This window comes from Amphiura filiformis, chromosome 2 (assembly GCF_039555335.1).
Source record: "Amphiura filiformis chromosome 2, Afil_fr2py, whole genome shotgun sequence".
Taxonomy (NCBI): Eukaryota; Metazoa; Echinodermata; class Ophiuroidea; order Amphilepidida; family Amphiuridae; genus Amphiura; species Amphiura filiformis.
In genome coordinates this window covers 72,908,793-72,924,767 of record NC_092629.1, presented here as the reverse complement: position 1 = coordinate 72,924,767, position 15,975 = coordinate 72,908,793, and the positions used below count along the sequence as shown (strand labels likewise).

The following is a 15,975-nucleotide window of genomic DNA, read 5'->3' as shown; positions in this document are numbered from 1 at the left end:
ATGCAACTTTCAAAATCCGAAGCCACTTAAGCGCCCATAACTCGACCAAATGATATCGTAGAGCAACAAAAGAGGTATCAAAATGCGCAGGAGAATGCTGAGCTTTATATACATTAAATACGTTTTTGCTATATATTTCAGTTCCCGATATATCTAACCATCTATAATCGTTTCGATACTTTCTGGGTTGAGTTTATATGTTGACAGTTGGTAACTGGCATCAGGCTGGAAACATTTTTGGCCATAAATGTGATGCGATCAAGCAAAATGAGTCTGATGTCGATCAAAATCAAATTTCAGTTTTCAATCTCATTATATGAGCCATTCTCAGAGCTTTATTTTGCTGAAAACCCCATTATAATTAGACTTATGGTTCCAGAGATATAACCATTTCAGTGTTGCTCAGAACAATAAAATGCAAAGGAAGCTGAATACTATTATTGATTATAATTATCTCAAAATCAATATTCCCGACATCCGACTCATTTTGCTTGATCGCATCACAAATGTTTGAATGAGTTAATACTGCCTTTTTCAGCTACAAGTTGGTAACATCATACACAGTAGAAGAGAATGGTGACAAATAAAATTGATTTATGTAAGGCACCAGACACAAATTTGTTTGATCTCTAGATCAACCATTGATGCTGCTTCAATGCTTGTAATTAAATGAAATAATGACTAATTAATCAGAATTAATGCTAAAGTTATGTTGGTCAATATGAATAAAAACAAAGATTCATATGTTCAGGCCTAAGAGTGTGTCTTTGAAAAAATATCTGTTTTTGGCGAACGGAGGGTCTGGAACAGCTAAAAACATCTGAAATTATTTAAACAATACATACTTTTGTACACAACAAGTGTAGAAAAAAATCTGGAATTATTTAAACCATACATACTTTTGTACACAACAAGTGTAGAAAAAAATCTGGAAGTTGAAAAAAAAAACACACCTGGAAACAGATTAAAATCTGGTCTCTCACACCCCTGTATGTTATCTCAATAATAACTTCAAACTAATTTGTTTCAATTGCCTAAGGAATCTTGTTTTACGGTCATTGTGTGAAATTGTCAGGGTTTGTGTTGGGCCTCTGTATTTACCTTGGCCCAAAACAACCTCCCCCCCCTATTTCACACAATGACCTCATAACAGATAGCACACAGTTTAAATATATGCTTACCAAGATTGAGGTCAGCTTTAGAGGTTGCCCAACCCACACGACACAATCCTTCATCTGTCACTGTGGCTTCATAGTAGTACTTGCCTGTGAAACACAAATATGCAAATATGCATAATGGAAATTTACAAGACTATAGGAATTAAAGAGGGTATTACCATGCCTAGAAAAAACATATTGGCCTCAGCCAACGCATAATTACCACAAATATGTCCAAATGAGGAACACAGTTCCTGATACCAAAGGCAAAATCTGAAATGGTTGCCTATAGGTCATCATGACCTTGGACAACAGAAATGAATGGATTGAAGGAGATGAGTTATACAACGAGATGTTGGGTTTGCAACCACTTATGACAATTAAGACAACAAAATTAAACTCTAGTTATTGAGAGGTGTCTGCTCATAAGATAAGGAATTCATGAAGTTCTTTCCAGCAAAAAGTTGGTATTTTGGGGAAATATTCCTACTTATCTTGTCAGGAAATAAATATGTTTTCTACACATAGGCCTGGGTCTTATTCATTGCAATGAACTATTTATACAAGTCCTCATATATATTTATGTACTGACATAGCAACCAGTGTGATGTCCACATGGTGTTCATGCGATGCCAACATGGTGTTCATGTGATGTACACATGGTGTTCATGTGATGCCAACATGGTGTTCATGTGATGTACACATGGTGTTCATGTGACAAGACAATGCATACATGTACTCACCTTTTCCAATCACAGCTTTGTTTGAACGAGTCCCATGCCATGAGTTGTGTTCACGAGTCTGACATAACAATCCATCGCTATCGATTGCTGTAAAAGATTGAATTATGTGTGGTGACTTCAAAAGATATTTAAAGATCTTTTTTTAAGATTTCAAAAATATGTAACTGAGAAGATGAATAGTCATCATTGTTCTTGTGAAACCTGCTTTGCTGAGAGTATTATACGAAAGGTATAATTTTGTATTCTAAGCCACAAGGCTTAAATTGTATTCTCAGTTTATATTATCACAAGCTTCAAACTATTTTCTTTGACTATTTTCTTTGACAATCACACCTTTAAGTAAGTTCTTTCAAACAATTTGTTCTGCACATTTTTTGATGCCTCACATGGCATAATCTAGGCACCGGAGTTTTGCGCGATTTAAAACAGCAAAATGTGATGGCCACTTTTCAAAATGCGCGAAAATGCGCCAAAAAATAGGTCAAAATGCGCTAAAATGCGTGATCCCCTGTTATCAATGCAAAACACAAAAAAACATCGGTAAAACGATGGCACGTCAATCAATTACGACCGACTTCGGTTCATTTCGGGTTCATTTCAGTTTCTGGAAAAATAAAAATAAAGATGGCGACCATCACAAATCGTCGATCGAAATGTCGAAAGCAAGGGTAAATTTCCCCACATTATGCTTGGTTTAATGATCGTTATTTGTATTTTGATGTACATAAGTGAAGTTAGAACCAATATTGCGTGAATTTTCTTGTAAATGCTGCCGATTTGGGGCATAAAATCGTAAGTTTTAACTTTAAGCTTATCGATGGGTCAAAATCGTGAACATTCTCGATGGAACCCAAAATGTGCTTTGGACACCCAAATGCGCGAAAATGTGCGCTTTTGCGCGAACCGCGCAAAACTCCGGTGCCTAGCATAATCCAACTTCATTCCATCAAGTTAATAAAGAATGGTTAAAGGTAGAAATTCAATACTGACCAATTTGAATTGACTTTCCTTAATACAATGCCAATTATAAACACCTGTAGCACAAAGTAACAAGTTTCAATGCAAAGGTGTAGTGGATGCACCATGTGACCTGCTCCCACAAAATGAGCATGAAGTCACAAGTTGGTAGTTTCGAGACCCTAGCTACGTACTGAATTGATGTTGTTTGACATGCACCTGTACATGCCAGATGTACATGTATGTGTTTGCGAATGGGGCATTCTGTATGCCAGTAGTATGTCCTTTGTGAATGAAATATATTTGTCATATATATATTAAACACTTACCCATGGCATCTCCACGGTCATACACATTCATTTTCCACTGGGTAGAAGCACTTTCTGTAATTTAGCATCAGAAAAGCAAACAAAACAAGGTATAATTATGAACTCCTTTCATGAAAAGAATATAAGAATCAGAGACAGAGACTGATGGCTATCACATAAATTTAACCCGTCTGAAATTAGTTTACATGTACAAGTCTATCTGACAATTTCACCCACCCACTTTTTATACGGAGTCAATTCCAGTTCAGTGATTATCTTTGCTCCTCATACGAAAGTTTTCTTGTATGACCAATGACATTTTTGATAAATCTGACTTAAGATTACTGATTATACACACACAGCCTCAAGATGATATAATAAATTACATCTGATCCGCAGCATTCCATATCTAAATGCCAACCATGGCTTATGCTGAATAACACTGTGCAAAAATTTTGTGAAATATCTAATTATCATATGGGATCATAAAATGTCAGCAATCAGTGTTCTCTAACATGTTTGTGACTCCGGGATAACATTGTGTGACCCATTCTAACGATCAGAGCGTCATCTCATAATTCCATAATAATGACAGTCCAATGAGCTATCCGAGTTGGAATCCATACACCCAGCGTTCGAAATTTTGGTTGTCCGGTTGCCCGGGAAAACTAAAAAAAGTCGCCGGACAACCAAAAATACTGATTCGGTTGTCCGCCGGACAACCATAAATCTAGCCAAAAGTCACATTTGTAGGCCTACGGACAACCAAAAACTTAGACTGACAACCAGAAATTGTAATCTGGTTGTCCGTGGGACAACCATTTATTTTTCCTAAATTCGAACACTGCAAACACCCCTATGGAATACACAACCTTAATCTTCCACATACGGAGTGTGAATTTCAAATGGTGTTACCTGAATGGGTGCCTCCCATTTGAAATCTATACCCTGTGTGTGGGAGATTATAAGGTAATGTCTTTCATAGGGGTGTATGAATTTCAACTGGAATACCCCAACTGATGACTACATGACTACCTACCAGCTCTAACAGTGGAACCTGAAGATTTCTTTGTGTCTTTGTCGCGTAATGTCTCGTGGACTATCTGGATTACAGGCAAGCAGAAAGCCTAGAAAAAGCAGAAAACACAATTAGTTAAATATTAAACCCTGGGTGTCTGCACTACTGCATTTTTACATTGGCTCTGAGTGGTTAATTACATGATCTGGGTAAGCAATCAAGATAGTGTTTAGACCTATATGTTAGAAAAAATAGCCCTGTTGATTATTGTTATTTCATGTACCAGTATATCAGGTGTCCATTTCACTCAACTTTTAACCCTTCGTAACTCAGGTAACCGTTCGTTTTTTGTTTGTTTGTTTTATTTCTTCTTTAACCTGGGACACTCAATCAGGTGAAAACACAATTAATCATCTGTTCTTCCTTGAGGCCCAGGGTAAAGTTACGAATAGCCAATACTAGATGTAACTTTAGGAAAGGTCCCTGAAGAAAATCCCTATTACTTACGAAGGGTAACATTCGTAAAATGAGTTCAGTAAAATGAAACAAGTTTATGGTTACAAACAATTTTCAAGACTTCCGAAGCTTTGTAACGTTTAGTGAAATGGACCCCAGGGCTTCAAGCCAGCCATTGCAAAAATATAGGAATAATATAGAGAAATATCCATGCAGGGAACGATTACCAAATAGGGTGCAACTCTATTAGTCTTATTACAAGACTGCCCTACCCTAACCCTAAACTCCGTAAACGAGGGCTGGACTCGAAGTCTAGCAAGTTGCACCCTATTCCGTAATTTGCATGTTTGTGCTCCAAGAAGTCAATATTTGGACTCTTGTTCATAGCTCGAAGAAGTGGGGAATTTGGGAAGCTTCTTCCAAGGAAATGGGTATTTGGAGGGAAATTGGGTCTTTTTTGTATATAAAATCAAGCTATACATTGAGGGAAATTTAGCTTGCTTCCCGGGAAATAAACATTTTTTCAAGCCCTGCTCTTGTTTGAATCAGTTTACTCCCAAAGTAAAAGGCAGTGTTCATCAGTAATAAATGCAGCAGATAGGTACTACAATTTAACATTGGAGGACAGACAACCTACCCCTGTTTTGCCGCTCCCTGTTTCTGCAGCCATCAGAACATCACCGCCACCAAGAATAAGAGGTATCGCTTCAGCTTGGACATCAGTTGGTAACCTGAGGGATAAATGGACAATATTAGGAGATGATAATTACTACTGAACACTAATGAGGCCATTTGAAAAAAAAACAGTTTGTCTCAAAGCTCCTCCAATCTATAAGAATGTGGTTTATATTCCAATCTTGGAACAAAGCACAGGTGTGTGGTCCATTGTCCAAGCCTGATCCTGTGTACAAGAAAGGTCCCATAGATACCCAAGTGACTCTTCACACTCATACACTAGACCAGGCCTCAAATTATTATTATTATTTTTTTCATTTTGGGGGCTCCCCTGGGTTTAGGGCAAGAAAGCCCTGGATGTGTGTATAAATATCATAGAATTTTAAACCGATACACACAACTTATTGTTTATTCAGAGTTTATTAATATTTGACATTAGATACTTACAACCAATCCATTTCATCCACAGCTTTTGTGATCTCTTCTATCACACCAAACTCTGTGAAACAAAGGGAAATTGATTACACAAACACAGTATTGGATATTAGGCCCTTCGCACTTGATTATTAGTTTCCTGTTTAAGATTTTGAAAAAGGGACGAGGTCACTTTTAAATATTAATTATTAATTATCTTTTATTTTCTTTATTTAGTTTGAACTATTACAAGCAACTATTGACTTGTTTTGACTAGAGCGGGCATTTAATTATTTCACAACAATATTTGATTTTATAAATAAGTGAAGGTGGAGTTGTACTCTTTGTTCATTCATCATTGTTGTTGATAATATTAAAGTCAGAAAATGGCAAGTAGAAGTCGTTGAAAGTTATTTTAAAGGAGAAAATTAGAAATAAAAATAAAATAATTAATTATTTTGAGATTTTCAATTTTGGACGCGGGCGGTAAACAGGAAACTAATAATCAAGTGCGAAGGGCCTTAGCATTACATAATTAGCCCTAGTAACTCTGTACAAAATTACCGAGCTAAAAATTATGTTCTATGGGTGGACAGACCCTTCAATTAATCAGCAGGTATTGAAAGCGACTGTTATATGTGCAGTACCGCGTGCGGTACTGCACACTCTCGCTCACAGTCCCGCATGCGGCACTGCACCTTCCGTCACGCCCTTCCGCGTGCGGGACTGCACATCCCGACCTGCATTCCCGCATGCGGTGATGCAGGTCGGGATGTGCACTACCGCATGCGGGACTGCAACATTTCTGGTGCATTTCCGCTAGGGGATGTGCAATATTTTTGGTGTATTTCCACTAGAGGATGTGCTATACGTGTATTTCCGCCAGGGGATTTGCAATATTTTTGGTGTATTTCCGCTAGGGGATGTGCAATATATATATGAAGTCACATTTCAAATAGTCACCGGGATCGGGAGGAGAAGTTACTTTTATTTCAAGGCTTGTGCTTCTCTTCAAATATACCCCAAACAACAAATTTCCCGTGCGTATGTAATGTAATGTAATGTAATGTAATGTAAAAAAGGTTGTCATCGTGCACTATAAATCCCCGAATTTATTATTATTAATTCATTATTTTACTATAATTATGATTTTTATTTTTTATCTTTATTTATTCATTTTATTTTAATATACCTGTTGGGTGTTGAATTGATGAAAAAAGTGAATAAATAAATAAATTACAACAATGAAACTATGCAGAAATTTCGAACAAGACTTTCTTCTTTAAAAATTTCAATAAATGAAGCATGTACAACATACTGTATGCCTACATTATCCGAACTGTGCATCTCGCCTTGCATTCCCTCATCATGCGGACATGCGAAAAAACATGTACATCCCGCATGCGGGCCTGCACCAAATATATTACATTCCCGCACGCGGACATTCACATTAAATGCATGCGGAACTACATGTACACCAAATATTTGACAGTTCCGCATGCGGGCATGCGAAAAGATATGTTCATTACCGCATTCGGAACTGCACCAAATATTTTGCAGTTCCGCATGCGGACATGCAACAAAATAGGTATGACAAAAATTTAGTAGGCCTACATTCGTGGTGAAAATACGCCAGGCTCTTAGGTGTTTTTACTTTTTTAGTAATTAGTTTTAGACAATCAATGATCGTCGCATGTAATTAATGTCGCATTTTGTATTTAAAAGAGAGTCTTGGAAAGTCTTGTCCGAAAGGTCGGCATAGTATAGAAACCTAGCTAATAGTTATTGTATGAAATTAATTTGATTGAAATCAATTTCACACGCCTCTTTAATGATGACTATTCAACTTGACATTGTGACCACTTTCTATTAAAGTTCCAACGGAGAATTTCTCAAGTGGATCGATTATCAATCAATTTACGGAGGATAGTAATTTAATTTAGCATAATGAATAATGAAATATATATATTTACTGCATGTCAAAACACGTAGCCATCTCACGTAAACTAAGAAACAAATTAAATAGACGACTAGCTGTAGCTATAAGTAGATCTAAGTAGGCCTAAATAATTACCTTTTTAACTTATATTATTACAAAGTTCGACACAAAAAGTATATCCCCACGTAAACCAAGCGGAAAAAACACCAAAAATATTGCACATCCCCATGCGGAAAAACACCAAAAATATTGCACATCCCCTGCCGGAAATGCACCAATAATATTGCACATCCCCATGCGAAAAACACCAAAAATATTGCACATCTCCTGGCGGAAATACACCAAAATGTTGCAGTTCCCCACGCCGAAATACACCAAATATATTGCACCCCCGGAAAACACCAAAAATATTGCACAGCCCCAGGCGGAAATACACCAAAAATATTGCACATCCCCATGCGGAAAAACACCAAAAATATTGCACATCCCCTGGCGGAAATACACCAAAAATGTTGCAGTTCCCCACGCGAAAAATACACCAAAAATATTGCATATCCCCATGCGGGAAAACACCAAAAATATTGCACATCCCCTGGTGGAAATAGGCCTACACCAAAAATATTGCACATCCCCATGCGGAAAACACCAACAACATGCCACATCCCCCGCGGAAATACACCAAAACTATTGCACGCCCCCCCGCGGAAATGCACAAAAAATATTGCGGGAAAACACCAACAATATTGCACATCCCCTGGCGGAAATACACCAAAAATATTGCACATCCCCATGCGGAAAAACACCAAAATATTGCACATCTCTGGCGGAAATACACCAAAATGTTGCAGTTCCCCACGCTGAAATACACCAAAAATATTGCATATCCCCATGCGGAAATACACCAAAAATATTGCATATCCCCATGCGGGAAAACACCAAAAATATTGCACATCCCCTGGCGGAAATACACCAAAAATGTTGCAGTTCCCCACGCGGAAATACACCAAAAATATTGCATATCCCCATGCGGAAATACACCAAAAATATTGCATATCCCCATGCGGGAAAACACCAAAAATATTGCACATCCCCTGGTGGAAATACACCAAAAATATTGCACATCCCCATGCGGAAAATATCAAAATATTGCACATCTCTGGCGGAAATACACCAAAATGTTGCAGTTCCCCACGCGAAATACACCAAAATATTGCATATCCCCATGCGGAAAACACCAAAATATTGCAAATCTTCTGGCGGAAATACACCAAAAATATTGCACATCCTCTGGCGGAAATGCACCAAAAATATTGCACATCCCCTCGCGGAAATACACCAAAAATATTGCATATCCCCAGCGGAAATGCACCAAAGATGTTGCGCATGCGGGAATGCAGGTCGGGATGTGCAGTACCGCATGCGGAAGTGCTTGACGGAAGGTGCAGTTCCGCATGCGGGACTGTAAACGGAAGTTCCATCCCCTGGCGGAAATACACCAAAAATGTTGCAGTTCCCCACGCGGAAATACACCAAAAATATTGCATATCCCCATGCGGAAATACACCAAAAATATTGCAATCCCCATGCGGGAAAACACCAAAAATATTGCACATCCCCTGGTGGAAATACACCAAAAATATTGCACATCCCCATGCGGGAAAATATCAAAAATATTGCACATCCCCTGGCGGAAATACACCAAAAATGTTGCAGTTCCCAGGCGGAAATACACCAAAATATTGCATATCCCCATGCGGAAAACACCAAAATATTGCAAATCTCTGGCGGAAATACACCAAAAATATTGCACATCCCCATGCGGAAAAACACCGAAAATATTGCACATCCCCTGGCGGAAATACACCAAAAATGTTGCAGTTCCCCACGCGGAAATACACCAAAAATATTGCATATCCCCAGCGAAATGCACCAAAATGTTGCAGTACCGATGCGGTAGTGCACATCCCGACCTGCATCACCGCATGCGGAATGCAGGTCGGATGTGCAGTCCCGCATGCGAAGTGCGTGTGACGGAAGGTGCAGTTCAAGCATGCGGGACTGTAACGAAGTGTGCAGTACCGCATGCGGTACTGCACACTTCCGCGTCCCAAAAAATAGTTCTAATCAGGGTTGGTTGGTCACCTGGTTGGTCATTTTTTGTGCTTATTATAGGTCATTCTTTGCAAAAACAAAAATACAATAAAATTAATACCGGGTAACACAAAAAAACGACCAAACGACCAATCCTAATTTAAATTAATAAAAGGGCTGTCCATTCATAGAATAAAATCATGTTAATCAAAAAAATCTGTAAAATTTTAAAATAATATTTTTCACTCACTTCACTCTCAAACAAAATTAATAGACAACTTTTGGGAATAAAAAGCTGATTCTACATGTATGCACACCAAAAAATCCCAAGCAAAACACCACTAGTCTACAAGTTCATTTTCAGTGTAGGTGTCCTGAAAAAAAAAAAAATTTAGAGTACCGTACAAAACTACAAATTAAAAAAAAAAGTTATTGGAGTCAGGAGCACACAACTGTGTTAACCGTTGGTCATTTCTAGCTTCAGAACTCTAGCTTCGAATTTGCACACATTACGCATTCGATGATAAGAATCCAAACCAATGACCATTGCCAATGCTTTCGTTTTTTGGTCCATCAGCGTTGACATTTTTTGCAACGGATGTTATTCAGAACTGTTAATGTTGAAATTAGGATTGAAAGTCATTTTGATGAGTCAACTGTCATGACTGTAGGCTAGCTCTTGAGTATAAAAGGTTGCCCATTTTGAACTTCCAGCTTTTACACGCATGCCCGGTCCGCGGTATCATGCTTCAGCAGTTTCGACAAGAAAACCGGCAAGTAAATGGCTAAAATTCTAGGGCTACATTACTGTGCAAGTAGAAATTTTACTTTCGCGAAATTTGCGAGTAAAGATATAAATGCGAAAATGTTAAAGGAGTATTTCGTGATCCTACATGTAGCATCCTCTTTTATGACATTTTTCAGTACATATCCACGAAAAAAGCATATTCCCAAAATTTCAGTTGATTCCGATTTTGCGTTTGCGAGGTATGCATGATTACGTGTATTACACTGCTCCATAGACAATTCTGGTGCACCAATTCTGGTGCACCAGAACGAAATTCAAATTTCACGATATCTTTGCTAAACGAATTAATCTGCAAGAAATATTTTGTACATAAACATTATGTAGCCAGAGGTTTCCAGTGATATAAAAATCTCAACTTTTTTTTGAGAAAAGTGGGATCGTCTGTATAGTGTTGCCAGAAAATCAAATTCCTCCTCCAAATGGAGAAGTTACAGAGAGTACAGAAATGCTCTTGCTAAAACTATACACCAGTCACATATAAACTACACCAACAACATCATCGGTGGTAGTTTGTCTGAAAATCCCAAGACCTTTTGGTCGTATGTCAAGCTCATGAAAACCGAAAATCTTGGCATCCCAGTTCTACGCACAGAAAATAAACTGTGCACCACTGATGAGGAGAAAGCCCAAGCCTTAAATGAGCAGTTCCAATCTGTTTTCTCATCATCGCCTGCCAGAGATATACCTGATAAAGGCCCCTCACCTCACTCGAGCAACTCACCACTGGTCATCCACCAGCAGGAGTTCTTAAACAGATGCAACAACTGAATCCAGCCAAGGCCAGTGGTCCAGATGAAGTGCCACCGAAGTTATTGAAATCTGTTGCTGAAGAGTTAGCCCCAGCCCTGACTGTACTCTACCAACAATCCATTGATACTGGGGACGTACCAGTCCAGTGGCGCCAGGCACTGGTTACAGCTATCTACAAAAAAGGTGACAAATGTGATGCAGCTAACTACAGACCCATATCTTTGACATGCCTATGTTGTAAGATGTTAGAGCACATAGTACTGAGCCATATGGCCAAACATTTGAGTTCCCACAATATCCTCTTGGACTCACAACATGGCTTTAGAGAACGCCTGTCAACCGTTACTCAACTTCTCACATCTGTACATGACTGGGCTAACACTCTTGACAACCATGGCCAGACAGACGTAATATTGCTTGATTTCAGCAAAGCGTTCGATAGAGTTTCACACCCACATCTATCCGCTAAGTTGGACTTCTATGGGATCAGGGGATCTACGCTCCGATGGATCTGTGCATTCCTAGCTGATCGCAAACAAGCTGTATCAGTCAACGGTACTCACTCAACATGGGGTAACGTCACATCCGGAGTACCCCAGGGATCTGTGTTGGGGCAGCCCTTTTCCTATTATATATAAACGACATCCAAGACAACATAAAATCAAACATCAGGCTATTTGCGGACGATTCCATCCTTTATCGTGAGATCCACAACCAAGAAGATCATCAAATCCTCCAAGAAGACCTGCAGGTTCTTGCTGATTGGGCTACTGATTGGCTGATGGACTTTAACGTCAAGAAGTGTGCGGTTCTTGCTATATCTCGCAAAAAAAACCCAGTCATTTCCAATATTCCATTCTTGGGCAGCCACTCACCAGTGTAGAGCAACATGATTACCTAGGTATCTCCATCTCCAATGATCTTCGATGGAACTCCCACTGTAACAACATCATCAAGAAGTCTAACAAGACCCTGGGCCTGTTATGGAGGACATTATCACCCTGTTCCAGAGATGTTAAGAAGAAAGCTTATGAGGCCCTGGTTCGTCCCACGCTTAGAGTATGCTGCAGCAGCTTGGAATCCATATACAATATCCCTGGTGAACAAGCTAGAGCAAGTTCAGAGAGCTGCTGCACGCTTTGTTTATGCTGATTTTAGTCCGGACGACCTCAGTTACACCTATGATTACCAGTCTTGGTTGGGACTCCCTACACGTAAGACGCCTGGTAGACCAGAGTGTGATGTTCTACAAAATCCACAACCAGTTTGTCAATATCCAGTTCCCTCCATGTGTTACCCCTGCATGCTACCTGTCTCGCAATGATCATCAATTGAAGTACCAGGTACCAACTCCATCTACCGAGGGTTTCAGGTTTTCCTTTATCCACGCTCCATACGTGTTTGGAATCATCTTCCTCCATCAGTTGTGATCCAAGCAACCCCAGCTGCCTTCAAAGAAGCTGCCCTTGTGTCAATCAGGGGGATGCTTCCGCCACCAGGCAGCAAACTCCTGTAAACCAGTCTCCAGTTCCTGTATATAGTGCACCCTCAGTTCATCGTTGGATGGTTTTTTGCCGTAGCTTTGTTTTTCTTCACCTTCTTCACTACGCACCGCACCATGGCTGTTGACGTCACTCTGCACCGTTACATCCTAGTTTAGCTCAAGATGAAGCTGTAAAAGGATTACACTACCAAGTACCAAGTGGGGGGATGAGGCTGTGGATCACGAAGTGCCCCTTTAAAATGAACTCTCGAATAAAGTATAGCTTTTCAACGAATACCATGACTGACTACAGACTGTCTTAGCTAATTAGTGAGTGTTGATGCCGCGAAATTAAATTCTCGCACAATGTGCAAAATCACTAAAATCGCGGAAATTTCTTCTCGCGAAAATATTGACTTATAGAGTTTATTTATATACTGTTAAAAAAATTACGGTGCCAAATTCAGCAGTTTCGCTTCTTGCAATGTCTGTGGCACTGCCTGTACTGTCATGACTGTGGGGGTCTGTGCACGTAAGCTTATTGTTAAAACTTCAAAAATTGTTGTTCATAAGTTTTTACAATATATCATTTCTTGGAACACACATCTACATATCTATTCTACAATATGCAATATCAAAATATCTTAGAATTACCTGCAAACGCCGTCATTTTGATGTTTCTGACAGTAAAAGCTGTCGATTTGTGGTGCAATGTGTTGTTTTCGTGGGCGGTGTACACTATTGTCTAATTTCCACAGTCCGCCCAGCCCTAGAATACTGTTGCCAGATTGAGGAAATGAGACCATAGACATTTTTAAGGGAGTGTTCGGGGGGGGTGGAAAAGTTGGAACCTCGGACATCAAACAAATTTGCCCCTCCCATCCCCCTATAAAAGAAGGGTCGATTATTATTATCCCCCTTTTTATGGTCTTTTTTTTATCTACCCCTTATGTCCTAATGAAGAAACCAAAAATATTAGGGAGTGTTCAGAAATATTCATGGGGTGGCTGGAAAAATATGTAGGGGGGTCATAATATAAAGTTCTGGATGGGGGCGGGTATAAAAAGTTTTGGGTGTATGAAAGGGGGGGTCAAAAAGTTTTAGTTAATCCTGAAGCAAACAATGCAATTGGGCACAAAAAAAAGCAGTTGTATCATGTAGGCCTACAATATAGGCCTAAACGGTTCCAAAAAATATGCCTACCCCCATCATAAGAATTTTTGGTATCATCCAAAAACGGCTTGATCAATTCTCTTGTTTAAAGTTTGGAACATCTAGGGCTGATTAGTTATGCATCAAGTGAACGGGGGTTTGTTGTTATCTTTTATCATCTTCACTGAGAAATACAGCCATTAAAAAAATGGCCCAAAAAAGGTTGCACTTTTTTACATAGGCTTTTTATGCATGACCTTTGGTTTCAGACCGCTTTCACTTGAAGAAAATTAATCAAAAAGAAATGCTTCTATATATTTTTTTAATTAAAATAACTTACGTTAAGATGTTCATGAATTAATTTTTACACATTTCAAACATGTTTCATGGTTCAGTGAGTAATCATATAGCCATTTATGAAATTTTATTCATCAACAAAAGTTGCACTTTTCTAAATGCATTAAAATGCGTTCATTCTAATTAGATTTATTAGGAAGGAACAACTGTAACTTCAATGATAAATCTTGTGTTCATTATCCAATGGACCCGGCCAATGGACCAACAGATTCCTGGTTAGATCTTTTATGCTGGATTCCTATACACTTGTTCCATTTGTCATTCCTTGAATGGTTCAAAAAACATTTATATGGGTGGCCGTTATCAAGACTCAATTTGTTACAACAAGTGAGGGACAACACCACCTCAAAGGACGCAGCATGCGGGGAACCAGTTTGACCAACAGCAGAGAAGAACGCTTGGAAGCCATCTCACATGAAGGAAGGCCTATTCATTATTGAAAGACAAGCTGCAGCATTCATTTTAATTTATTCACTGATCCATAAAAACTGTTTTTGAATGTGTGACACCTAAATCAGGAAAAGCGTAAATTTAATTAAATTAAATTATGCTTCTTTTTTTTTTATTAAATCACTCACTTAAAGGGGAAAAATTGCCAAGCACAAATTGAAGCATAAAAAGCCATGTAGAAAAATGCAACTTTTTTTGGCCGAAATTTTTCATAAATAGCTGCATTTTGCAATGAAGATGATAAAAAGTAGCAACACAAACCCGTTCACTTGACGCATAACTAATCAGTCTTTGTTCAAAACTTTAAAACAAGAAAATTGATCGAGCCGTTTTTGGATAACACTATACTTTTGTGGAACCGTTAATATATGATAGCGGTTTTGTTTTTTAGAGAAATTGTAGGCCTACAATGTTTTCATCGAGCTTCCAAAAAGGCTAATTGGAAAGATGTGCGCCTGTAGCGCGCACCAATTAATTGTGTACTTTTCGCCCATGATCGGGATGAAAAGGGCATTATTGTGACAATTTTTTTATTTTACACTATTTTGGCCCATTATCGGAGTGAATTTTGGTGAAACGGGCTCCTTGCCCATTTCCTTTTCCTTTGCCCTGAGATTTTCTCTTTCATTTTTTGTCAGAGGGGCACGTTTTTCTTGTTGTCAGGTAGGCACTTTGACCCCCTGGTGGGGGCAGGGCAAGCAATTTTGGCATGTGTTTGGCACAGATGTTTTAGGCACTGTTAAAAAGCTGTATATAGGAAAACGTCTCAGCAAACACATAATGTTTTCGACATCATTCGCAAAAAGTTAGGAATTGCCAGAAAACGTTTAAATTTTATAACTAGGGTATTTTTTTGATAACTTTAATACTGCAAATATTGTAACATATCGTTATTTAAGTTACTATTCTAACATATTGTTATATAAAATATTTGTGTTTTGCTGGGGTTAGAAACACGTGTAAATTTGTCAGCAAAATGTCTGTCGCTGCGCTCGCATTATGATAAAGACAAAAAAAGGCGGAGGGGGGGGGGGCAAATGTTTTTTTGGACCAATATTTATGAATATTTCAAGGTACTTATAGGAAAAAAGCGGGATTTTGTATAAATTTGGCTGAGCCTGCCTCGGTACTATGGAGTGAGTTAGATATGTTTATGAATGAACTGTAGTATGAATGGCAGCACACCGTCGACCCGTCATCCACGTCCACATTCACTA

The 15,975-nt window shown here is 38.8% G+C and overlaps 1 protein-coding gene across 1 annotated transcript in view; it reads right to left on the bottom strand.

Annotated features, from left to right (window-relative positions):
• The window catches only part of LOC140146589 (ATP-dependent RNA helicase DDX1-like), a 33,567-nt gene extending 20,039 nt beyond the window's left edge, over positions 1–13,528 (bottom strand). The window contains exons 1-7 of the mRNA XM_072168459.1: positions 13,454–13,528; positions 5,762–5,813; positions 5,277–5,370; positions 4,205–4,292; positions 3,187–3,240; positions 1,901–1,987; positions 1,182–1,265 (exon numbers count right to left, since the gene is read on the bottom strand). Coding sequence (XP_072024560.1) covers positions 1,182–1,265; positions 1,901–1,987; positions 3,187–3,240; positions 4,205–4,292; positions 5,277–5,370; positions 5,762–5,813; positions 13,454–13,469 — 475 coding nt within the window. The 5' untranslated portion in view covers positions 13,470–13,528. The remainder of the gene's footprint in view (positions 1–1,181; positions 1,266–1,900; positions 1,988–3,186; positions 3,241–4,204; positions 4,293–5,276; positions 5,371–5,761; positions 5,814–13,453) is intronic.
• Between the last annotated feature and the right edge of the window lie 2,447 nt (positions 13,529–15,975).